Source organism: Stenella coeruleoalba, assembly GCF_951394435.1.
Source record: "Stenella coeruleoalba genome assembly, chromosome: 16".
Classification (NCBI taxonomy): domain Eukaryota; kingdom Metazoa; phylum Chordata; class Mammalia; order Artiodactyla; family Delphinidae; genus Stenella; species Stenella coeruleoalba.
Window position 1 is genome coordinate 63,865,559 of NC_137162.1, and position 26,940 is coordinate 63,892,498.

A 26,940-nucleotide genomic window follows, 5' to 3' on the forward strand; every position below is an offset into this window, starting at 1 on the left:
CTCCTTATTATAGAGTTTTGTTCTCCCTTCTGAATAGTTCAGTAGCTGCCCACTCTTACACCGCTAACACTTCTAGAGATAAATTGGGAATTGTTTGTTTTATATAAGTCTGCCTTACCTTCCCTGTTAGGCCAGCCCCCGGGAATGGAGTGTTAAATGCAGAAGGGAACTCCCCAACTCCTTTCCCTTCTCAACCCTTACTATACTTTTGAATCACCTGGGGCTACTTCTTAATACTATGTGCAAGCCCCACCTTAGGCCTGTTAAATGCTCAGGTTACTTTCAGAAATTTCCCAGTGATCTTTAATCCCAGTTGGGAGGCACTTAAAAAGAGGAGTCATTAGGCCATTTCTCCCCATTTCTGCTAGCATCCCAAGGCTGGCTCTGTTCATTTTTAAGGAGTCGGAAGAGCTTTTTGATTATGTCTAGGAGTTGAGACTTGTTTCAAATAAAATTTATCAAATAATGCTGTAAGGCAGATGCTAATTAAACCATGTGCCATTAATTAGGGTATTGTACCAGTGGAATATATGATGCATTAACCAAAGGAAGTGGAAACAGCATTGAATACATGGCTTTAATTAAATCAGGTCTTGCCAGGTACTTGATTATTTAAAACGACCACTTACCCTCCTTTTTAAGGTGTGAACTACCTGACTTCTTTTTCCATTTTGTGCATATATGGAATGATGTCGCTGTTTCTTATTTTTATAACATCTGTGGATGGGGTTCTACAGGTAATTTTTCTAGTGCAAACAAGATACACAGGGGCAGAGGGGTTTTCTTGTTTTTTAGATTCACTTCAAAAGTCTGCTGGGGAGAAGGCAAGCGACCTGAGAGCAGGAACCTGCCAGTCAAGATTTATTCATTACCTCTTTGTAAGGGGCGTGTTCCTGCCCTCTTGAATAGTAGGAAAGTCCATACCAAATATGATCTAGAGTCATTTTTTGTCCACTCCTTGTGTTTGGACACAGGATTACAGCACATGAGTTCAAAGTGCTGGTCCTTTGTCAAATCTTAATACGTCAGGTTAGTTATTCTTAGGCAGGGTTAAAGGAGGGGAAAAGGCAGGGCCTGAGGCTCCTGGCCTAGAATGGTTGAAATATTAGTTTTGAAACGTTTGGTGATGCACCAGTTGCTACAACCAGAACTTTCATTGCCAAAGTACTGTTCTGGTGAGACTGATAGATAAAATTAAATGAAGAAATGTAGTATGAGAAGAAAGCATCTAATATAGCCCTCAAAGCTGTACAAAAGCTGCAAAACTTTAAAATTTTATACCTTAAACAGAAAAAAGTCAAATGACAATTTTAATAGACTTTAAAACAGTGTACAAGTATAAAACACTGGTTTTGTATTTCAAAAGTTGAAGGAAGATATCCAGTCATTAAACAGTCTACAAAACATATGCCAGTAGATTACATAAAAGACTATGTACAATATAAAAAGAGCTGAAAACAGTCCTCACTGTAAAAATAAGTTAAAACAAATTTTTCAATTTAAAATATTATCTATAGCACAAACACAGATCATGCAAATGGCAAACTAAATATACTGCATTCTTTAGTGTAGTCAAATTCAGATTGAGACATCTTTCAGGTAGGGAAATGGCCATTCAATAAAATTCTTTTCTCTGGCAGTAACGGTCCTAGCTGGGTATTTTATGCTTAAAGAACAGCTATATTTCAAATCCTTTTTGTTAAGCTGTAATAAATACTAAAGCAACACAGGAATACTTTATTTGAAAGCAATGTTGGGGGAAAGGTCTGCAAAATAAATTCTTACTGTGCAATTTTATAAAGTATGAACTGTTTTGAAAGGCTAGAAGCTTCTGCAGCTGAAAAAGTTGATCTCTAGTTTTAAGGCAGGCTAAGCTTTTAAATACGTTATAAGAACTAGTTTAATTAACTATTCTGCTATTACAAGTTACACCACGCTCATCTCCATAATACTAGGCTAGTTGTTTGGTGTTTATTACACACCAAATCCTCCCAACAGGAAACATGTACTTACTGGCTTTGAAACTGTAATCAGGGGGTCTGCTGCTCTCATTAATGGGGGGCGGGGGGAGAGGTAACGGTCCAAAATACTACACTCTCCCCCCCAGTTGAAGTACCATTATTATTGATTCATAAAGGCTTTGCAAAATTCACATCTTGGCAGTTTAATACTTATGGAAAGGATCAATGCAAGCTCTACCACTGTGATTGATTGATAGGTATATTTAAACAACAATGGCAAATATTCTCAAAACTAAGGGGACCCAGGCAGGCACTATTGTTTCTAAAGCAATTGAAACATTTCCAAAGCATTTATTTGTTTTTTAGGTTAGTTTTATAAGCCAATATAGACATTACTATATGTCCACAGGAAGTACAAAAGCCATCTTCATTTGAACAAATACAATATTCCTGAAACTGTTAGCACCAAGTCTCACTTTAAAAAGCAAAGACAACTGAGTGCTCTCCCACATATTGTTGACTTCCTTCTACTCAGATTGCATGTCATGAGATATTTTTAAAAGTTAGCTGCCACAAGTTCTGGAAAATGCCAGTGTTTGAAAATAGGAAATTGTGCTAATAAAGAATCAAAAGTTTAGCGGAACAGAGAATGAGGATTTCAAACCATTCAGTGTTACAAAGAAAAGTGTGAAAATACCATTCTTTGGTCTAGATTAGCTGTTCCCTTTACATTAATTTAACATTCCAATGGCTTTTTGAAAATTTTAAAATGTTGAACCTCACTAGGCAAAAACAAAATTATATATACATATGGATGTATCATACAAATGAACCTTTAAAAGAAAGTCTTGTCCAACAGCTGATTAAAGATACTTAGGTACCTTTCTGTTTTAAAAAAAGAGTTAGTGTTTGAGTGTATAAGCACAGAAATAAGTAAGTTAAAAATTACCCATGGGGAAAAAAAACTTTTACCAGTCTATAAATAATATACCTTTCTGGTGTCCTTGCTCTACTGAGTTCACAAGTAAACATTCAATTTGACATGCTCAAGATCCTAATGCTGGTGGAACAATTCCTGTACCTGGACAAATATTACATTATGATTTGTTCGATGGATAGTTAATGCATGTTGCTTCCTGTTTCATAGATGTAGCTTCATTAACTGCCTCTTGATCACCTCCATCAGCTCCAAATCCAGTTCCTCCGGCTCTCTCATTAACATCAGCATCATCTTCCAAACCATTGTAAAATTCTTCAATCTCACTTTCATCCTCCATAGGTTCTTCTAAACTTGGACTCTGGCATGTTCCACTATCACTGTTACTGCCACAAGAACTAGAGGATAAGACATCATCTTCAGAGTCTGAATATACCTCAGCACCATGGAAAATATAACGGTTTGGTGGTAAAAACAGATATTGATTACCTGAAATACAGTAATAAGAGAGAAGTGGGTTATTTCCAGTTTTCTAAGACTTGGTCTGAGTGGGCTGTCTGGAATAAAGTGTAGCTTCTAGCCTTTTACCTGAGTATCATTACTAGAGGCTATTACTGTAGTTTCTCAAACACAAGCTATAGACGCAGTCCTGCATGAAAATCTTAGTTCTGCCACTCATCAACTTTGTAAATTGGGAGAGTTATCTCTGTGCCTCAATTTCCTCATCTGGATATGAAATAATTTTCACAACCCTATGAGGCAAGTATGAAAAAAATGTAGACAGCCACGTTCAATGCAACTCCCTTTGAACAGATTTGATGAGATGAAATGAAGTATCCAGCCCACCACCCACCCTCTGAATCTATTTTTACAAGAGTCCTATCACGTTAAAGTGTGAGAAGCACTGATCTAGTGCTGGCCTTTTAAGCTTTCTTTCCCAACACCCTCCCAAATTAGCATTCGCAGTATAAGATTTGACCTCCGATGGTAAGAAGTATTCCCTGCTTTTGTTTACATTTTGATGTAAGTGAATGGGTAGGAACCTTAAACATTAATGATGAAATATTTTATGCCCTTATGTTCACAAGCACCAAGTACCTTCTGACTTAAGTCTGTTATCACACCGTGTTATATTTATTGAACCATATCCCAGACTGATTCACAAAAGCCTAACTGCATAGTTTATCTGGAGTGACATAACGTCTACCAAACGTACGTGAGTTTCTCTTCAAAATGACTTTCAAGCTTTTTATACCCCATCATGACCCAGTTCTCACCTATTATGTGTTGTAGCATGGAAACCACTTATTTCATTGTGTTTCAGTGACTGGAGAAAGAAAACCCCACCTGGTGCTTCTAATTAGGGCCATGTCCTTTGAATCACATCCCCTCACAGTCTGTTAAAGGGTCCCAGCACATGGCTCCCCTGCCCCTTCTTTCTATAGGTTAGGCCATGTTTACAAAAAGAACACTTCAGGGACTTCCCTGGCAGTCCAGTGGTTAAATTAAGACTCTGCTCTCAATGCAGGGGGCCTGGGTTCTATCCCTGCTGGGGAAACTAAGATCCTGCATGCCGTGCAGAGCAGCCAAAAAAATAAATATATTAAAAAACAAATTCTTTCTGCTCTGGCCTCCCCTGAAGAACTGAATCATCTATTTCTCAGTGGACATACCCTATACCTGTCTGTTTCTGCCCTCTTGGCAACCCTCAAGACATTTACATTTTACTTCCTATATGCTCCAACTTCCTTTCAGCCTCGACTTCCTATATGCTCCAACTTCCTCCCCTTTCTGCCTCGACCTCACAACAAACAGTGGCAAACTAAAATGAGTAAAGTCCAGCTGTTGTGTGGTTTTAACCGCTAAAAATGTTAAGTTTTACACTCTTTACATCCGTTATCTTTTCAAATGCTCACAATGCTATGAGAGAGAAGTAGATCTGACAACTCAGTCTAATTCCAAAGCCTGTACCTTAAAAGGTCTAAATTGGTAGAATAAAACCAAGGTATAATACCAATTTTCTGGGGCAGAGTTTTGTATGTTTGACCCATCTGTCAAAAAGACAGCCACAGAATGCTGCCAGTGCCTAGGGGGACTTTGTGTATGATAGAGACTTATCTTACCTGACTAAATCAATCTCTACTTCTGACACTTGCCACAATTGAAAGCGTAAGTATTCTTCTATGCTCTTTCTAGTTTTCCCCCCGTAGACTTTCCCTAATTACAGTTCAAGACCAAAGTCAGAACTTAGGTTTTTTAGAAAGCCTTCAATAACCTAGTGCCCTCCAAGTAGCATAAACCTTTTAAAATATCACCTATTTTTGTAATTATATACACAAATATCAGTAGCTTGATCAGTGTCTCCAGAACTTGCTGTATGGAAAATGCCCAAAGGCTTATTCAACTGAACTAAAATTTATTTAGAGCAAATGATTACAACACTTAATACATCTGTCTCAAATTTGTCAGTTTTCACCATGTATAGTAAGTGGAATGGGACTTAATGTTTTAAGCTGTACAAAGTTGTTGCATCTAAGAGCACAAGTTTCTGTTTGATTAATACTTGGTCACAAGTGGTTTCAAAAAGTAGAAAGTGATTTCACTTATGTTAATACTTATGGATAGGGACTTCCCTGGTGTCGCAGAGGTTAAGAATCCGCCTGCCAATGCAGGGGACACGGGTTCGAGCCCTGGTCCGTGAAGATCCCACATGCTGCAGAGCACCTAAGCCCGTGCGCCACAACTACCGAGCCCTAGTGCTGCAACTACTGAAGCCCATGCACCTAGAGCCCGTGCTCCACAACAAGAGGAGCCACCGCAATGAGAAGCCCGCTCGCCGCAACTAAAGAAAGCCTGTGCACAGCAACAAAGACCCAATGCAGCCAAAATTAATTATTTTTTTAAAAAACTAATTGATAAAAAGACTTCCCATGTGTCAAAACAGGGTAGATGGTATTTCTGATACTCAGTGGTAAAGAACCAGCTGTTTTCTAGATCTGAAACAACACAACCTAATGGTTAAGAGAACCCAGAATCCACCTGGTTCTTCCACACCCTAGTTGTTACCTTGCCTGGGGTACTTAACCTCTTTGGTCCTCGGTTTCCCACCTGTACCAGAGTAGTAATAGTTCCTGCCTCAGGATACTAAAATCAGAAAATGTGAAGTCACTGCCCCACAGTAAGTACCCAAATCTCAATCATTTCTACTAGCTAAAGCTCTCACCAGAAAATGGCAGAGCACTCAGTATTTCCCAATTAAATGCTTACCTTCTCATTCCCTAGAGAAACACAAGGTACAGAGCATGCTTTCACACCACTTTTCCCCCATATTACGGAAGATACCGTTCTTTTTCTGGCTTAAAATCTCAACTTTACACTTTCTCTAAACACAATTCAACTATTACATTTAGCCGCATAAAATTACCCTAACTAGCCTGCCAAAATTGCTCACTTCTTACAAATACTCACTTCTTACAAATATTTCTTTAGAATAATTATAACCTTCATAACCTTCAAAATGTTTCAACAGCCTTTCTTACCATCAAGCCGTTTACTAATCTGCTCCTTTGCGAGTCTAGCTGGCCAGCATTTTCTCACTGTTTCAGCAACTGAAGTTCTTTCATTTTTCTCCCCAGTATTGGAGGCAACATTCTTCAAATCCGGACTCTCCAACTGTTCATTAACACTTTCAATGCTCCTAGCAGAAGTCTGTACTTCCTGTAATTTTTCTTCGACACAGTTTTTTGATTCAGACGCATCTGGATCATCAACATTACTCTTTGTTTCTTGGTCTAAAAGAGTGACAATCACTGAAGAATCTGCTGGTGAGGTTCCTTCTGGTGAACTTGAGCCTTCTGAAATATTGAGGGGTGTGGGTGGCAACTCTGACAAGTGAGCCAATTCTTTTTGTGTTCGTGGAGGTTTTTCAGTAATTTCTGAAAGCTTTACAGGGTTGCAGCAAAGTTTGGCGTATTCACCACCTAACCTGTGACACAATTCATTAATAATGACATCACAGTCTCCAAGAAGCTCTACATCAAAATGCAGGTGAGGCAAAGGTTCCCTATTAATTAATATCTGAGGCACTTCATGGGGTATGGAACCTAAGAATAGGGTGAAAAAAGTAAGAATTAGAGAAAGGAAGGGAGGTACACTAATAAAACCAAAAGAAATGCACTATGTAAAAATCTAACAATTCCCTGGCAGTCCAGTGGTTAGGACTCTGCGCTTTCATTGCCACGGCCAGGGTTCTATCCCTGGTCAGGGAACCAAGATCCTGTAAGACGTGAGGCATGGCCAAAAAAAAAAAAAAAATCTAACATGTTCCCAATACCAAAGAAGACACCCAACTCTAGTATTCAACCAAGCTATTACATACCATCAAACTATCAAGTAAACAGATGGGCAGCAAAATTTCAGGTTCTGCTCCTGTCACCTGGTTACCTCTGGGTAATCGCCTCACTTTTTATTCTGTATTCAATTTCCTTGTCTGTATAATGGGGTAATAACAGTACTTCTCCACAAGCCTGCAGTGAGCACTGAGTTAATATGCAGAGAAGAGTTCTTGGCACAGCATAGGTAATAGTTATTCTACTAAAATGGCTTCTGATATGTGAAAATTCATACCAGTCTGTTCTCCACTATATGTACCAATGTCTTACATTTTTTAAAAAGTACCTTTGCCTATCACCAACACGTTTTAGTACCCCACAGGAAACTTGGAAGAAGTTCTCTGCCTCACATTTAAATAGAAAAAAATAACACGCAAATTATACATTAAATTTTCTTTTTTTTTAGTTACAAGTTGTCCTATAATCTACTTTAACAGAATTTCACAGCTACTTGAGGAAGGCTGAGTTAAACTGCTAAAGCCACTACATGTGGGCTAGGAAAAAGATGCAGAATTGGAGAGTTTAACTCTGTTTCTTCCAGCACTTTGCTCTGTTTGCTGGTATGGGGGTCCAATTTTAATTCTCCAGTTAAGGGTTTGATATACTCTCCTCTCCTCCTTCCCTCACTTTTATGGCACAAATGATGCTACTAAATTAGTCCCCCTTGCTTGCTCATTAGAGGGAGAAAAAAGGTAGTATGGGAGCATGGATTAAAGAAATATTCCTGAGAATAATAGGGACTTAAATTGTTTTTTGAGCATTTTTATACATGAACACCCTTGTGGGTAGAGCTGATCCACATACAATGATTGACAAGGCATGATTGTTATTCTTACAAAAACAAACCAATCATTGTTGAGCCCCCAAATTCTATCTTACATGAGTACGTTACACATCTATCAAGCTATACATCTGAACTTACTGGACCAAAAATCAATTACATTTCAAAGATTAACTACTCAAATTAAGACTAAAAATACAGATTATTTTTAATATGTTTCCTCAGTATATGTAAAATTAACTCATGCTAACTCCTGCCACATTAAAGCACATTCCACTGAAAAGTTTAAGTTGAACTGTTATTACTTCTGTTTTGAAAGCCCTCTTGCCCCACTGAAATGTCAGATTAACCAACCAATCTTCCTGAGCAAGAATATTGTCACCTAAAAAAATTAAAGTTTGGGGGCTTCCCTGGTGGCACAGTGTTAAGAATCCGCCTGCCAATGCAGGGGACATGGGTTCGAGCCCTGGTCTGGGAAGATCCCACGTGCCGCGGAGCAACTAAGCCCGTGTGCCACAACTACTGAGCCTGTGCTCCTAGAGCCACGGGCCACAACTACTGAGGCTGTGCTCCTAGAGCCAATGCTCCGCAACAAGAGAAGCCACCACAATGAGAAGCCTGCGCACAGCAATGAAGAGTAGCCCCCGCTCACCGCAACTAGAGAAAGCCCACGTGCAGCAACGAAGACCCAACGCAGCCAAAAAAAAAAAAAAAAGTCCGGCTCTTCACCACTCTTGAACAAAAAACAGAATAATATCATTGAGGTCTACTCTACAGACCCACAACCCATGGCAAAATATATAGAAATGGTTCTCTAAAAAAAATCATCACCCACTTACTCGGAATTAGTGCTACTGGTCTTACTTTCAGGGAAGACCCAATAACAATGAGAAGATCAACTTCATCTTTGTCATACTTCATGGCTCTATGAAACTGTTCTGGTAAATTTTCACCAAAAAAGACAATCTCTGGTTTCATGATAGCAAGTGGTTCATCAGCTGGGCACCTAGGACATCGAGGAACCACCTGCATGTTCCAGATTTTAGTTGAGGTGGGAAAGAGAAGGGCAAGCCCGAGTTAGAGTCAACATTTCCACACTTCCCAAGAAATCATTTCAAAATTATCAAACAAAACAGAAAAGCTGTGGATAAATAGCAGGAAAACTGGATAAAACCTAAACATCAACTATCAATGACCCGTTAAGTTTATTAACATACAATGAAATACAATTTCGCTATTATCTGTGTATGCTGCTATTATATCTGTATAGACCTACATTTGATATTCAAGAGTCCATTATATATTAAGAGGAAAAAGCAGCATGTGTATATATGTACACAGGTGAGACTTAACTTTTAAAAAAAGTTTGTAAAATACGATTCCATTTTAATATGCTATCTTCTCATAATTATATGATTAACTATATATGCAACTAAGCATACAGAATTTATTTCTGGATGGTTTTTATTCTCTGCCATATTTTCCTGTATTTTTTGGTCAATGAGCGTACATGAAATATTTTTTACAAAATGAATCTGACAGGCACTTTTAAAAAGGGAGAGTAAGGAGAAAAACTAATGTTAAGTAACACCACACTTAATGATCTGGGTTTTTATTTTAGGCTTATATATTAGGTAGTTAACTTCATCAATCAAGAGATTATGTAGCAATGTTTTTAACTTAAGGTTTTGAAAGGTTTTTGTGTATTTCTCTGGAATTCCCAATGGTAACTAACATTTGTTTTCCTGGATGTTTCTGTACCACATAAATACTTCCAGAAAAAAAGGACTGAGGTAAAAGAAACAGATCAGAGACATGCACAGTTCCTAAGATATGGGTGATAAATTACCTGATTAAAAATATCTCCTCGTACAGCTTCACAGTCAACTTTGTATTTACAAATCAGGCAAGATGCTGTTGCAAAGGAACCTAAAAACAACCAACAAATATATGCTTTATTAAAGAAATTTTTCCATTTCTTAAATAACAGTTACAATGTAAGCTTGACAACAAAAAAGCTAGCGACTTTAAAATTTTTAAGAGACTCCATGAGAGAGATGCTGATATAATGATGCTTCCTAAAGCTACTCTTTTAATAAAATATACCAACTCCTCCAGGACTAAAACTGCAGACTTGGAAGTTTACAACTGTATTACCTTAGCTTAACAGCTGTGTTTCAAAAACAGTTTAGATACATAAGAAAATGGTCTGTTCACACTTGTTTTAGATTTAGTCTTCAAATTTCTGAAGCCTACATCTGAACTACTCAGCAGTTCCTTTGGTTTCCTAAAGATGCCATATTTTTTTCATCCATAGCTAATACTACTTTTGTAATCAAAAAAGGTTATTTAAAAGAATTTAATGTTACATAATTGCTGCATCTTTTGAAATCCAAAAGCACATTAATATCTGACATTTTGTACAATTAAGTGTCAAGGACAATATTTCTGGTTTCATATTTTTGCAATCTACTTTCCTTCATTTATCTACAATTGATCAGATAACATGATTCAACAATAAGGCTTAATCTCCATTCCTGGATGGCAGCCTTTTTTCTAATCCTAACTTTTCCTACAAAACTAACTAATATGTAACAGAAAAAGCAATCCTGAAGTTTACTAACCATGACACTGAATTATCCTTTGGATTCCTGCAACCTGTTCCAGTGTATCTATGTTCTGAGTATAGTTGCGAAGTAGTTTTCCTTCCTTATCTGACAAGGCTATGAATTTGTGACAAAGAGATGGTTGGAATTGTCCAGGATATATTTCCTAGATAACGCAAAAAGCAGAAAAAAGATTATGTAAGTGTTAACAAATATCACAGGTTTAACAACAACAAAAAAACAAAACTACCAATGATAATTAAAAAACAATACATGAGCATCTCAAAGCATCTAGATGGATGCCACACACACTTATGAAAGGATTGTTGCTGTCATATGTGTAAAACTCAGCAATTAGTGAACATGGCCTCTTGAAAAGGATAAAGTCGACCCACAAACATCTCTTATAAATGCTAATTGATATTTTAATAAAAGTCAGAAGAAATACATACCTTAATATATATCTAATTTTTGTTGGCTGCAAATGATTTTTTTTTTGTAAGGAAAAAGGGAAAAAGTTTAAATTGAAATTAAAGATATCAAAGATATGGTGACTTCTTTTTTAAAACTAAAAAAGGCACTGTCAACATAATATTAAAAAATTTCTTGATTCATCATTTATTATAAATATCAACCTGTTGGAAGTTTAAAGCTGAAGTTTTAATTCCTTACCAAAATTGTTTTCCTTCCACTGCACAGGCACATACTGGTATAGTATAGAGTTGCTCATGAATGCTGAGTTGCTGGATTTTGTGTGTGTGTTTTTCCCCCCAAATAATGCTTCAATGCTGTTTCTTCTTTAAAAACAAAGAATTCAGATATACACATGGCAAAAAGATCAGAGAAAAAGTATCAATTTTGGTCCTCTCAACTTTTGACAGTGTTTTCATTAAACTTCATTTAGTAAGTGACTATGGCAAAGGAAGTTTCTTCTCTTTTTTCTTTGAAGTAGCAGTTCTGCCTACTTCCTTACCATTCATTACAGCCTCTAACCTATTACAATGCTAGCAAAAAAACAAGATACAACCGTATGTCCATCAACAGAGGACTGGTCAGAGAAATAGGGTACATCAGTAATAGTGGAGTATGCAGCCATTAAAATGAATGAAGGAGGTCTCGATACACTGACCTGGAAGATGGCCCATGACATATGTGAAAAAAAATCAAGCTAGTCACCACTGTGTATAGCTTTGTTTTTGTTTTGTTATTAAGCAAAAATGGGAAGTATATGCAAAGTATACAGATACATTAATTTAAACATCAAGTCAGGAAGGATACAAACAATCTATAAAGTGGGGATGGGGGGTAGGGGACTTCACTTCTGACATTATACAAAAAAGTCTGACAGTTAAGATTCTAGATGACTACTTCTAAACTACTTAATATTTCAAGTTTAGAAAAAACTACTGGGATACCTTTTAAGTAAAAATAATATGCAAATCTCATTATATAAGACTATCACATCCATGTCCATATGCTGCTGAAAATGTTATATAAAACCCAAAAATTTTGCCTCTCAAATTTTTATCATAAAGTTCATGAACTTTGAATTTAAGAAAGAGAATGCATATCGAAAGAAGTAACAAGTGAAGAGTTTATTAAAGCTAATGTTTATAGAAAACTGAAAGCCACATTACGTTTTGGACCATTAGGTTGTGCTCTCTATTAATCACTGTTTTCTTCCCAGGTTGCTCTGTTCTAATACATTTAGAAGATTAAACACCAGCACCTTGCAAACCTCCCCTCTGGAAACAGCTGTTAAAGAGTATTTTAACAAATATTGTAATATTCTAGGCAACAGATAAAATAGGATCTAAAGTAGTAAGGAAAGTGCTAATAGCATGCCAAAAGCGGCGCAAGAACAAATGGCTGACTACCTCCAGAACAAGGCTGGGCAGAGTACCAGGACTCCATCCTCCCGGAATGAACTTTTGTGTGCCTTATCCCCACCCTTTTCAAAAGGGGAGGGTGGGCTTCCCTGGTGGCGCAGTGGTTGAGTCCGCCTGCCGATGCAGGGGACACGGGTTCGTGCCTCGGTCCGGGAGGATCCCACGTGCCGCGGAGCGGCTGGGCCCGTGAGCCATGGCCGCTGAGCCTGCGCGTCTGGAGCCTGTGCTCCGCAGCGCGAGAGGCCAAAACAGTGAGAGGCGCGCGTACAGCAAAAAAAAAAAAAAAAAAAAGAGGGTAAGAAGAACAAAAACCTGTGGGACACTAGATTCAGCTCTACACTCTAGTTTCCCTTCATGTATCAGTTCAGGGAAATTTAGTCCTTAAATTTACCAATCAATTCCTGTAGTTGGGAATAATTTATGAAGGGTTTGTTTCATCTTATAAGCCTACATTTTATGATGATTTGAAACTTAACTTTGTCTCTTTTCTTTCAAATATGTAGTGGACCATGTCTGAATCATTAGATTTAATACTGTGTTCCAACTAAGGGATATAATCTGAAATAATGGTAAAAAATTTACTCTGAAATGACTGTTTTTTAATAGAACTACTCCTAAATCAGGCTCTTACTTAACAAGGAAAGTTAGCTAAAAACTAATTGACTGGAGATACAACTTTCAGATAAAATATAGATTAATTCTTCAAGTTGAAACTGTGACACTTTAGTTCTAAGCAAGACAGGCCATCCCAAATCTGAACCTCCTTAAGGCCCATTAAGGAACCAATCATGTGGGCTGGACCATTATTATTGCCACAGGGATCCATTTAGAATAGAGTGGAAGCACAGCTGGGACCAACGGCTCAAATACTATTAAAATGACAGGCTGCTTTCACAGCAGTGTCCAGAAACATGCGAACAATCCAGTAATTGGCCATAGGCAACCAATGTGACCAAAACTAAAGCTTAGAACTATCTGCCCCAGTAAGCTTTCATGTAGAAATAATGGTTTTTCTCCAGAGATGCTCTCTGCTTGCTTGCTTGCTTCTTAAAATTTCTAGCAATATGAATGAGATTCCAGTCAAAAGCAGGGGTGTTAACTGCAGCCCCTCAAAACTAAAAGGACTCATCAAAGTTTGAGATGCCACTATTTGCTAGGTAGTAAGTAGGTAGAGCTGTTAAGAAACTAGAATTTACATTCTCCATGCTGTCAAAAAATAAGTGAAACTAATTGATCCTGGTAAGGAAAATCCTCATAATCCCTGGTCTTGTTTCATTCATTCCACTAAACCATAGACTACTAAAAATCTTACCTATTCAATACTTGCAAATTAAAGTTAAGTCACCTGCCAAATTTAACTACTTTTTTTCCTGTTAAACATGTGACTTCCCCAAGGAACTCAAGCTTCAGCAAACTTTTTCCACACTGGGACACCAGTTGGCAAGTATTTAAGACTTTGTGGGCCATTCAGTCTCTGTCCTTGCGGTCTATGTGGCAGCCACTCAAGTCTTCTATTGTAGTATATCTGCAGCCACAGGCAATAGGCCAATGAATGAGCATAGCTGTGTTCCAGTGGAACTTTATTTACAATCACTGATATTAGAATTTCATATAATGTTCATATGATGTGAAGTATTATTCTTTTGATTTTTTTCCCCATCCATTTAAAAATTTTAGTTCAAAGCTGTACAAAAAGCAGTGGGCCACATTTGGACTGAGGCTGTAATTTGCCGGCCCCTGTACTAATCTAACACAAGAGAATTTCAATTAGTCAAGCATTCATTACTACTTAATGTAAGTAACAGGCATAACAGGAGCACTTTATAATAATGCTGTAGACTGGGCTGAGGACTGGGTTTTTACATTTTCAAGGACTGTAAAGGAAAAGAACACAGTATGACAGAGTTCCCATGTGGTCCACAAAGCAGGTTACATTTGCTACCTGACCCTTTACAGGAAAAGGTCTGCTGACCCTCCTGTAGACATGTATCCCCCATCTTGCAGATGAAAAAACCAAATCACAGAAGTAACGCCAAAAGTCACAAGAGCTAGCAAGTAGCAGAACTATCATTCAAACCCAGTTTTGATGCCAAAGTGCAGCTCTTAACCACTATGCAATTTCTGATCCCTCAACCTCATGTTTCCTATTTTTCTTTTAGGCTAAATACCATTTCTATTAGGTACTGCAAATCAGTCCACTAAAACGAATCTAGTAAGTATATTTCACATTGCACATCCTTCATGGGATTAGTGGAGCCTGGAATTCCAATCACCCTCTAATGTAAAAACACTCTTCAAGAATACATGTTCTTGGGGACTTCCCTGGTGGCTGGCTGGTGGTTAAGACTCCGTGCTCCCAATGCAGGGGGCCCTAGTTTGATTGCACATCCTTCATGGGATTAGTGGAGCCTGGAATTCCAATCACCCTCTAATGTAAAAACACTCTTCAAGAATACATGTTCTTGGGGACTTCCCTGGTGGTTAAGACTCCGTGCTCCCAATGCAGGGGGCCCTAGTTTGATCCCTGGTCAGGGAACTAGATCCCACATGCATGCTGCAGCTAAGAGTTCACATGCCACAACTAAGGAGCTGGTGAGCCACAACTGAGGAGCCCACCTGCGGCAACTAAGACCAGGCGCAACCAAATAAATAAAAAAACAAAAACCAAAAAAACCCACACATGTTCTCGGGAATTCCCTGGCAGTCCTGTGGTTAAGGACTTGGTGCTTTCACTACCATGCCCTGGGATCAATCCCTGGTCAGGGAACTAAGATCCACAAGCTGCAGGTTGCGGCCAAAAAAACGCATGTTCTCACAAATCAGTATGAGAAAGAAAAGCATCTCAGTGGAAAAGAAAAAAAAAAAAAAGCTAAGAACAGACAGGCAACTCAAAGATATACACATGGCAAGTAGTAAGAAGCAGTCATCTACACTAGTAAACAAAAACTGAATACTAATGAGAACATGCTAATTTTTTATTTATTACACTGATAGTTTTAACTGCCTTAAAAACAACTCTAGATATCCACTAACAGGAGACTGATTATATATATTGGGGTACAACTATCAAACAGTACTATGCAGCCTTTTCTTTAAAATGAGGTATATCTAAGTGCCGCCATGAAACTACTTCCGCGGATATTAAATGGGAAAAAAGCACTGTAGAGAAAAGGATATGTGATTCTGTTGGTAATCATTTTTAAAGTATTATTAGAAACTTACAATACCTCTCCCCCCTACACACACACAAACAGTTTTACCCTTTTTTTTTTTTTTTCCTAGAAGGAAACCCAATGAAACATTTTACCATGGTAACCTTTGAGAAAGAGATTAGAGGTAGGGAAGACTGAAGGGAGAGGCCAACTATCGTTTGTTGTGTACTGTTTGAATTCCTTTTAAAAACCATATACACAACATACACACCAACACACACACAGACACACACACACACTTTCTAAAAAATACTTTAATACTAATAACGTATCACGGGAGGCTTTTTTTGTGGGGGAGAGGGCTTGGGCATGCTAAATCAGTTTTCTTGTACACTTCTACACTTCTGATGGGAGTATATATTATACTTCTGATGGGAGTATATATTGCTGCCTGCTTTCCAGGCAGCAATAAGGTAAAACAAATCAGGACCCTTAGCAGTTTTGCTTTCAGAAATTTATCCTAAGAACATTATAAACATACCAGAAAGGACAATCAGAGCAATACCTTTTTAATAACAGAAAGCAGGAAACATCCAAAAGGAACACTTGCAGGATTAGTTACAGTAGACCACTTAATGAACACTATGACCGTTATCAAGTATTCAAGCATCTGAAAGTTTATTAAACAGAAATACTACAAATCCAAAGCAGTAGGTAAAAGACCCCATCTTTATAATATGCACCCAAATATAATACTCTACACTTATATGTAATCCACCTACACAAGTCAGTATTAACATACTGTCTTCAAGTGAATGGGACTGTGGCCTTTTTTGGGGGTGGGGGTGTGTGCTTTTTTTGATTTTTAAGTAATGAGCTGGTTTTGAGATTTCTTAGCTTTATAACTACATAATCTGGTATATCTGCACATTATCAATAAAGTGACAATTTACTGAATAAATATATGTTTTTGGAAGTTCATATTTCTCCCTCTACTTTTTCTTGAATTTTATCACTTTAAGGGAGAGAACATTCACTGTATTCAATATGGGCGAGCAACTACACTCTCTGAACACAGTCCTTTAAAAAAAAAAAGTTATTTCATACAACCTCAGTTTCACCTTCACTGACTCTTAAACCACTCATTTTTATCAGCACCAGTGAATTTAGACTCCTCAGGACCATGACCACAACCTCATTATCAATTTAAACCCTTATTATGCAAGAGGACAACAGTTCAGAACAAGAATATATATAGCTTTAATGTTGGCCTTAATTGTTCTTGTGTAGAAGAATTCAAAGTGGTACTAAAGCTAGGCGCACTTAACATGCTGGTGCTCAAACAGGGAGCAATTTTGCAGGAGACATTTGGCAACATCTTGACACATTTTTGATTGTCAAGACTGGGGTGGGGGGCTAATGGCATTTAAAGGGAGGAGGCCATTGGTTGCTGCTAAATATCCTACAGTGCACAGAACCGCTACTCACAGCAAAGAATTATCCATCCCAGAGTCAACAGGTTGAGAAACTGCTCTAATGAACCAGTTACCTCTTTCACACACCTCTCCGTTACTTTTGAGTTTCCAGTCTAGATGAAATCTGCTTCTTCTCAGTTATATACAATCAATGGCTTGATACATCTGTAGAAACTTTCCTTCCAAAATGCCTAAATTCACAATATTTCCTGTTTTCATGGCTTTCTATTAAATTTATTTTCTCTCAAAAGGAACCCTCCTACACTATTGGTGGGAATGTAAATTGGTACAGCCACTATGGAGAACAGTATGGAGGTTCCTTAAAAAACTAAAAATAGAGCTACCATATGATCCTGCAATCCCACTACTGGGCATTTATCCAGAGAAACCTATACTTCAAAAAGACACATGCAACCCCAATGTTCATTGCAGCACTACTTACAACAGCCAAAACATGGAAGCAACCTAAATGTCCATCAACAGATGACTGGATAAAGATGTGGTAAATATGTACAGTGGAATATTACTCAGCCATAAAAAAGAATGAAATAATGCCATTTGCGGCAACATAGATGGACCTAGAGATTATCATACTAAGTGAAGTAAGCCAGACAATGACAAATATATCACTTATATTTAAAAAAAAGAGATACAAATGAACTTATTTACAAAACAGAAATAGACCCACAGACATAGGAAAAAACTTATGGTTACCAAAGGGGAAAGGGGAGGGGGGATAAATCAGGAGTTTGGGATTAACATATACACACTCCTATATATATATATAAAATAGATAACCAATGAGGACCTACTGTATAGCACAGGAAACTATACTCAATATTTTATAATAACCTATAAGGGGAAGAATTCAAAGAATGGATACATATATATATATGTGTAACTGAATCACTGTGCTGTATACCTGAAACTAACACAACATTGTAAATCAACTACACTTCAATTAAAAAAAATTCATTTTCTCTCATAACTAGCAAAGTAACCATCTTTTAATTAACTTTCTCCTTAGTACAGACACTGGAAGAAAACTTTAGGTTATGACTATTTTACTCATGTATTCTTTTTGGAATCCAGTAAAATATTACAATATTTACATACTCTCCCCATCCTTCATTTTTAAATACTATCCTTTATTCTTTGTCCTTACTTATTTGTCCTTCAGCTTTTTCCTGTTCATTTTTAGACCCAAATTAACTCAGTCTCTCTTACCTATTACTATTTAAGTGCTATTTCACCAACTAGGTACTTTCCTTTTGGCAGTTCCTAATGTAAGAATTGAAGTACAACAATCCTATATGAGTGGTAGTTATAAAGATTATTTATTTAGCTCCTACCATAACTTAAACTTTCATAGAGAAGCGAAACATGCTGCCCCTCCAACTTTTTCTTCTCCTAGGTACTATGAAATCTGTACACTGTAACACATTAACACTGTGCCATTTTTACTCCAATTCAGATATTTTATTTTCTCTTAAGCACTGTCTAGGTTTCTATTATGTGTATTTTTATAATTTGTCTTTGTAAGAATAATTCTTAATTGCTTCTATAGATTCTTACATGTCAAAACCAGTTTAAGCTAAAACTGAATACCCATTATATGCCTTAGACAACTAAGGTTACAATCTTTCTCACCTTGCATTTCTCACCTTGTATTCTCAGTTACCGCATTTTCCCCAAGTGTCAGGCAATTTAGTATACACTGAAGTGATGGGGAAAAAGCTGAAAAGTTAGTTTGAGCATGTTTTTTGTTTCCTCTCAGAACAAAGAATTTACAACAAAAACCTTGTGAGCATTACATAAATGCACTAGTGAATCAAGCTCTTATAATCAGATGCAAGATCAAAGTAAATTCTAGTTACTTGATGCCTTTCTTAAAGTGCTAATTTCTGGGGAATTCCCTGGGAGTCCAGCGGTTAGGACTCCGCACTCCCACTGCAGACTGCAGGAGGAACAGGTTCAATCCCTGGTCTGGGAACTAAGATCCCACATGTCATGCAGCGCGGCCAGAAAAAAAAAATTGTTAATTTCTGATAACTAGAGCCAGTGTCCTAGGTCCAATTCAAGAAACCAGTAACTAAGTGATATTTCATTGGTGTTCAAAGTCATGCAGTAGAACCCCTAGCACCAGTATGTTAAAAACAGTGAATCTTCATGAATTCATATTCTTGTAACAAAGGAAAAGAGATACTCTACATTATTTGTTCAATTTAGTGTGAACCAGCTGTCTGTTCTAAAGGCTAGATATAGATGGCCATCATCACCGCTGATACATGAAGTTCCAAATTTTTTATAAGTTTCAAGTTGATTACTGGAAAGATTCAAATTTCTTAGTAGCCTACAAAATTTTCAAATTTAGTTTTCAGTTCTAGCAAGTAAATCATATCCAAGAAAATCTAATGTAATTTCCCCATTTTACTCTAATTCCCATTTATAAGCACACTTGCACAAAACAAAATTATTTCTTTAGACAGTCCATCAATCTAAGCTAGTACCATGTATTCTGAATTGGCAGAGTTCTTCTTATAGGTATATAAATAGACCACATGATTTGAAAGTAGCTGAGGTTATACCTTAATGGAAATTCAGGTCCACTTCACTTCTATGCTCATTAAAAAATAATCACTAATACAAAAGACCCTTTCAAATATACTAAAGTTTAGCAACAACAATTTTACAGTTTCTTTCCATAAAGCTAAACTATAGAAAAAAGACATCTAAAGTAAAATTTCTTGGGACTTCCCAGGTGGTCCAAAAGCTAAAGACTCCACGCTCCCAATGCAGGGGACCTGGGTTCGATCCCTGGTCAGGAAACCAGAGCCTGCATGCCGCAACTATAAGATACCGCGTGCCGCAACTACAAGATCCCGCGCGCAGCAACTACAGACCCGGCACACCCAAATAAATAAATAAATCTTTTTTTTTAAATAAAAAAGATAAAATTTCTTGGGTATGGTATAATGCATAGTTATCCCTCCATATTTGCAGGTTCCACATCCTTGGATTCAACCAACTGTAGACTGAAAATATTCAGAGAAAAAGAATTCCAGAAAGTTCCAAAAGCCAAGACTTGTATTTGCTGCACCAGCGACTATTAACATCATATAAGCATACCTCTGAGACATCATGAGTTTGGTTCCAGACCAAAGCAATAAAGTGAATTATCCCAGTAAAGTCAGTGAAATGAATTTTTTGGTTTCCCTGTACATATAAAGTTATTTTTATACTATACGGTAATCTATTAAGTATGCAATAGCAGTATGTCTCCAAAAAAAGTACATACCTTAATTAAAAATACTTTATTGCTAAAAAATGCTAATCATCATCTAAGTCCTCAGCAATAACGAAGATCACTGATCCCAGATCACAGTAACAAATAATGAAAAAGTCTGAAATACTGTGAATGACCAAAATGTGGCACAGAGACACAAAGTGAGCAAATGCTGTTGGAAAAATGGCGCCTACAGACTCACTTGATCACAATCCCTCAAATTTGTAAAAACAAAAAAGGCCCACAGAATATGTGAAGGGCAATAAAGTGAAGCAAAATAAAACAAGGTATGCCTATACTAGGTATTATAAGTAATCTAGAGGTGATTTAAAGTATACAGGGAGGGAACTTCCCTGGTGGTCCAGTGGTTAAGAATCCACCTTCCAATGCAGGGGACATTCAATCCCTGGTCAGGGAACTAAGATTCCACATGCCGCAGGGCAACTGAGCCGCGCTCCTCAATTAGAGAAGCCCCTCACACCTCAACGAAGATCCAGCAACTAAGACCAGATGCAGCCAAAAATTAAATTAAATTAAAACAAAAAGTATACAGGGAGGATGTGCACAGATTATATGCAAATACTATGCCATTTTATATAAGGGACTTGAGCATCCTCAGATTTTGGTATCTGAGGGATACTGGAACTAATCCCCCTCAGATACCAAGGGAAGACTGTAACATCAAACTTTAAACTCCAGAGCAGAGCTGCCAAATAAAAACATAGTATGAATCATATACACAATTCAAATTTTCTAGTAACCACATTAACAATGTGAAATCTTCCTCATTTATAACCCAATATCAAAGTATTATTATTCACACACATAATCATTATTTATATATATATAATAGAACAGAATTTATATTTTGCATGTTTTCTATACTAGGTTTCCAAAATCTGGTATGTCTTCCACACTTACATAACATCTCAGAACACTTATGCACTCAACAGCCCCACGTGGCAAATGGCTTCTGAACTGAACAGAGGAGCACTAAAGACGCTAGAGCATAACAGATCAACCTTGACTCAAATGCAATCTAAGATTCTTCTCCACCTCTAATCACAAATTTCTCAGGCACATCCTCGTGTGTTAAAACCTAGCTACTATAAAACATACCAGGGCTTCCCTGGTGGCGCAGTGGTTGAGAGTCCACCTGCCGATGCAGGGGACATGGGTTCGGGACACGGATTCGTGCCCCGGCCCAGGAAGATCCCACATGCCGCGGAGCAGCTGGGCCCAGTGAGCCATGGCCACTGAGCCTGTGCGTCCGGAGCCTGTGCTCCGCAACGGGAGAGGCCACAACAGTGAGAGGCCCGCGTACCGCAAAAAAAAAACATACCAAAGGCAGATGTTATAATCTTTATGATTCATAAAAAATATTCAAAATCAAAACACTGATGTTACTTTTATATGATCTACTAACCTCTAAAAAAGCCTGGACAATGTAAAGGCCATTACTGAAGTGCAAATTTGAAAAATATGCAATAGCCTCTTCTTTGAAAATAAGCTCAATCCTAAAATGAAGAAAAGCAAATGACAGTCCCTTCTGGGAAGAAGGGAATTCTGACTAAAATGACTTTATTTCAATGATTTTACTCCACCACAGTACTAATAGTCAATTTACTAGACTGCCATTTAAAACAATTTTTCATGAGAGAAGGTCAAAGAAACAACTAGAAGAGTTTGTAGTACCTTTGCAAACTTGAAGAATGGTCTTGGATCTTTTCTGAAATATTCAATGTCAAACATTGCTTGAGGATCTGGAAGGTCTGGAAAGTCTACTGCAAGGCGAGCATAAATACCATCTCTTGACCTGAAGTCAGGTATTCCACAAGAAACAGAAACCTGAAATACGCATGGCATAATTTGTACAATTAAATCTTCTACTGCTACCTTAATAATTATTAGTCCTCTTATCACACAATTAGGGAAGAGCTGAAAAATATTTTTAGTTTGAAACTTCTTTTGGGGAATGGAGATAATGCCCTACTTTAACTTCTAATAGAAATAAAACACTCAGAAAACCAGTATAATTAAATCCATCACATATTCCATTCATAATGGGGTAAAGAATTTTAAGTCAGGCTAACTTTAAACCTTTATAAGCATTTAACCAACAAATTAAAACAATACCAACTTGATTGAGAATGAAGTAAACCATTCCAAATTATTTTAACTAGAAAGCAGGCAAGAATTTCTATCACAGTGAACTATTTCCAAAGAAATCCTTCTTCTGGGTTAGAGTGCTACTACTTCAAGAACGCTAAATTTCTTTATTTTCCTTAAAAAACTATGTTGTACAATATTTCAATTTTTAAGAATAGATTTAAACACTATGCTTTTTCTACAAATAAACCTTGACATTACAAATAGGGACTTCAGAAGTTATCCTTTTGTTTCACAATTTTGTCAGCATTTACTCCACTTTAGCCTCAGAGCAAAACAAACTTGCCTAAATCACATCGGGGAGCAAAGTGCAACTATTCTTTATGATCATTTAAGATTAAATAACACCCTCCCTTAACCAAAAGGTTAGAAAGCAGGACTGATTTTTCTCCAACAGCTGTCCTGGTCGCTACCATGTAACATATTCTGCATTCAACACACAATATGAAATAGCCTAAGTAACTAGTTATTTGAGACCTAAAGTGGAACAAATGAAAAATCTCAACCCACCACAATCACATCACCTTAATTTAAAATGGAGGAGAGGCAGGAATCTGTTACCTTTCCAACACTGCATTACTTGCCAACACATATTAGGCTCCCGGTTTCCCCATGAAGGTCAAACAAATAACCAATTTCTATCAGACCCTGACACACTTTAATGCAAGCAGAATTCCCTGCATCTCCTTAGAAGTTGTGGTATAATGTAGGTAAAAATCTTGCCTTAATTCCACTTACCTACTGTGCCAGTAAACAGACGTGAATCTTTTTTAAGGTTATCGAGAGGTTTTTAAAAAACTGAACCAATTTAGTAATTGCTCCTGCACTCACTTTTTAGCAGTTTCAAACACAAATGCCCATCATCATATAAGGATAAATTCTACACCAGAAAAATGTTTCTGAATTGGGCAAGGCTTAAGAAAAAACATACACCACCTCCCATACTAGTGTTTTATACATCTTACATACCCCAGCTCCAGTTAGAACTATTATTTTTTTGCACTCTTGCAGTAATTTCACAGCATCTTCAATTGTATTAATATCTTTTCTTTTTTTCCTTTTTGGTGGTTCTGAAAGGATATTAATAACAATCTGCCACAGTGTCATATCATCCAATTCAGGTGGAGGAATTGTTTCTGGTAGTAAATCTTTAAGAATCGTTCGAGGATCTGTGCCAATCATGAGATGTTGCTGAACAAAAGTATATGGACCTATATCAAGAGGGAAAAGAACTAGATCAGATCCACTTCCAAGTAATTGAAAATCTCATTTATTTTTTGAAGTAAGAAATTAGCAATGCTTAACACTGTTTTGCAGAGTGAAAATATGCACTATAAAGGTGTTTCATTCACAGCATCTTCAGATCTAACGCTATATCCCAAAGAGATTATTAGGGAGAGATCAGGAGTTGAGCCTGCCCCTAGAGCTATAAAATACCAAGTATGTATTTTAAGAGTCAAACTAATTAACTACTAGAATTAAATTTCTATGGTTAAAATCTAGAAAAATACAACATAAACATGACAGAAGTATGTACAAAAGGGTTCTACAAATCAACACAGGAAAGATCTTACCAGTCCCGAAAGCCCACACTATTTACCATTAAAGACATAAAGAAAAAAGAAAAGGAAATCTTATACTTTACTATCTTTAAAATTTTTCCAGTAACAATCTTCAAGTTAATCTTAACCAGTCTCCCAAAATGATACATACAATGCTGATGTTCTGAGCTTTAATTCTTTACCCTGAAATTTCTTAGATCAGTTCCTAGCTTGAGAAAACCAAAAATACAGTAAATATAAACACTAAAAATGAACTAATCATTACTATGTTTAAGCAGTCAAGGCATTTTTGAAAAAACCCAGCACATTAAGAGAAAGAACATTTTGAGATGGTCATGTTACTACTTGGTATAAAAATCTGATACTGTGCTCTACTTCAAAATATTTCTCATTTCATCAAAATGCTTAATAAATATTTACTGAGGATAAACTATGTGCCAGGCACTTTTCTAGGCACTGACAAAACAGTCTACAAATCAGTCAGAAATCCCTGCCCCCATGGGACTTATATTCTAGTACAGGAAACCAGCAATAAAAAAGTTACATACAGAGATTATTTTAAAACAAAAACAGTACAAAGCACTAGACTTTCCCTAAAACCAGGATGATATTAAATCTCATCAAACACCTAAGAACCTCATCACCAGGCTACAAGGGGACAGAGAAATATATTTTTTGTTGACATAAAAAGAGAATACTGAAAAAGATAGCTCTTAAACTGTGAAACCATACCTATCCGTGGTCTTGGAGTCCAGTCACTAGAACTCGCATGTGAGGCTCTATCATCCTCATCACTTTCACACGAATGGAAACCGTTGGTGATGATTTCATCACCAAACAGAAGGTTATCTGCAAAAGAAACCAAAAGTAACTCAAGGTTTCTGAAACAATCTGCATCTAAAATTATGAAGATCTATAATTATGATGCAACAATTTTCAATGAATAAAACACTTAACATTCATAGTGCCTGTGTAAAGAATGCCTACTGGATCAGTCTGCACCATTCACAGGAACAGTATATCCTCATCTTTAGGGATTCTGCTCGGAATCTAAGTTTCAGTTCATCAAAATCTAGAAAAAAATTATGTCTACTTAATCAAAATACAAAAAGTTGTAACCTAGTTAGACTGAATTTATCGATCACAAGTAATAGTTCCTAAAACTTATCAAATAAAAATTTACCCAAAAAAGTCGTGCTAATATTACCATGGCAAGTTGCACTTCTCTCATATAACACTAAACATACAAAGATACCTTTGCATTATTCGTTTCCCTTATTAAACTATGTATCTTGAAAACAGGGGTTGTTTCTCTAATCCAATCCCTAATGCACACATTGTTGCCTTTTGATATGATCAAATGGCCCACTGACTGGATTTCTTGATACAAATATTAATAAAGACGCACATCTATCCGGATAGAAACTCTGAAACACTCAAGGATGACAAGACATATACAACTATCACATCTGCTTTACTATGCCAGAAAAATGTCAATTCGTGTTTCAGGGTTACATATACACACACAAGAAGATATTTAATCTAAGAACACGATTAGAGAAAAAATACTACTCAAAGTACTCTAAAACTACTATTACTCTCCTATGCCCACTATTAGTTGCACCACAGAGGGGTAACGTCTTTAGAAGCAACTACACTCTTTAAAATTTAAAACAAGTTTAAAAATAAAGGCCCTCCAAAAAAAAAAAACCACACACACACAAATTGCACAGGTGTCAGTTTGCAAAGGCAACTGCAAAAGGTTGGTGCAAGGGACAGTCAAAAAGTTTCATGTTTAAGTGTGCGGGGCTGGGGGGTGGGCGGAGAAGCAAGACATTTAACAAAAGCAATACGTTAAAAGAGTAGGAGGGGAGAGAAACTTTTTTTTAAACCAGCTGCGAGGCTAGCTCGCCCCGCGGCTGCGCAAAGCGCGAGGCCACTGGGGCGGGCCGCCGGCCGAGGGAGGAGGGAAGGGAGAGAGCGAGGGAGGGAGTGAGTCCCCGGGCCGCTCCGGCAGCCGGGCCCGCAGCCCCGGAGGCGCGCAGCTAAGAGGGGCCCTAGTGGAGAGGGGGACGCCGCAGAGCCAGCCCCGAGCCCCCAGCCCGCCCGACACTCCCCCACCCCAGGAGGGGCCCCGGGAGGAGGGGGGGGGATGCGCAGTCCCGGCCCGCCCGCGCCCTGCGCACCTCGGTACCCAATAGCCGCCGCCGCCTCTTCCTCCTCCTCGCCCTCGTCGTCGTCGTCGTCGTAGAAGTCGTCGGCCGGCGGCGCCTCCCGGGATAGGCCCTGTAAGCCCGGCCCATTGTCTCCGTCTCCGGCCGCCGCCGCCTGGGCCTCCCGCCGCAGCGCCGCCGCCGGGCAGCCGCCGGCCGCCGCCGGCAGCTCACGCTCGGGGGCCGCCCCGCCGGGCTCGCCCGGGCTCCGCCCGACGCCGGGGCCGTCTCTCCGCGGCCTCTTGCGGAGCGGCTCCCCGGTAGGAGGCGACGGGGCCTCCCTCTCAGCCGTCACTGCCGAGGGGGAGCCGCCGGGCTGAAAGGCGAGCGCCGCCTCGTCCGCCATCTTTCAACTGCCTCTCTGGCCCTCCTCCCTCGCCTCCTTTCCTCCCGCTCGACTCGCGGCACTGGCGCCCCCGCGGCTCCGGCTGCGGGAGATTTAAACCCCGTCACGTGACCCGCCCCTTTTCGCCCCCGCCCTCCCGCCGCTCCCGCCACCCACGCGGGCCGGACCACAA

General features: G+C 38.3%; 2 protein-coding genes across 9 annotated transcripts in view; one reads left to right on the top strand and one right to left on the bottom strand.

The window, feature by feature from the left end:
* Positions 1–3,368, top strand: part of HERC4 (HECT and RLD domain containing E3 ubiquitin protein ligase 4) — a 239,152-nt gene extending 235,784 nt beyond the window's left edge. For all 7 annotated transcript variants that reach the window (XM_079900839.1, XM_079900838.1, XM_079900837.1 and 4 more), the window contains one exon: positions 3,241–3,368. The gene's annotated coding sequence lies outside the window, so the exon portion shown is untranslated. The remainder of the gene's footprint in view (positions 1–3,240) is intronic.
* On the bottom strand, positions 63–26,940 carry SIRT1 (sirtuin 1). 2 transcript variants are annotated; one of them, XM_079900845.1, is made up of 9 exons: positions 26,396–26,940; positions 24,942–25,058; positions 23,617–23,858; positions 22,174–22,326; positions 10,695–10,842; positions 9,920–9,999; positions 8,910–9,096; positions 6,438–7,001; positions 63–3,387 (listed from the first exon to the last, which is right to left on the bottom strand). In XM_079900845.1, the coding sequence occupies exons 1-9, from the start codon at positions 26,766–26,768 to the stop codon at positions 3,059–3,061; spliced, it is 2,193 nt and encodes a 730-aa protein (XP_079756971.1). In that variant the 5' UTR covers positions 26,769–26,940; the 3' UTR covers positions 63–3,058. The 2 variants fall into 2 exon arrangements, with proteins under 2 accessions (XP_079756971.1, XP_079756972.1); XM_079900846.1 differs by lacking the exons at positions 23,617–23,858; positions 24,942–25,058; positions 26,396–26,940 and adding an exon at positions 11,349–11,473 and having other exon boundaries at positions 22,174–22,288.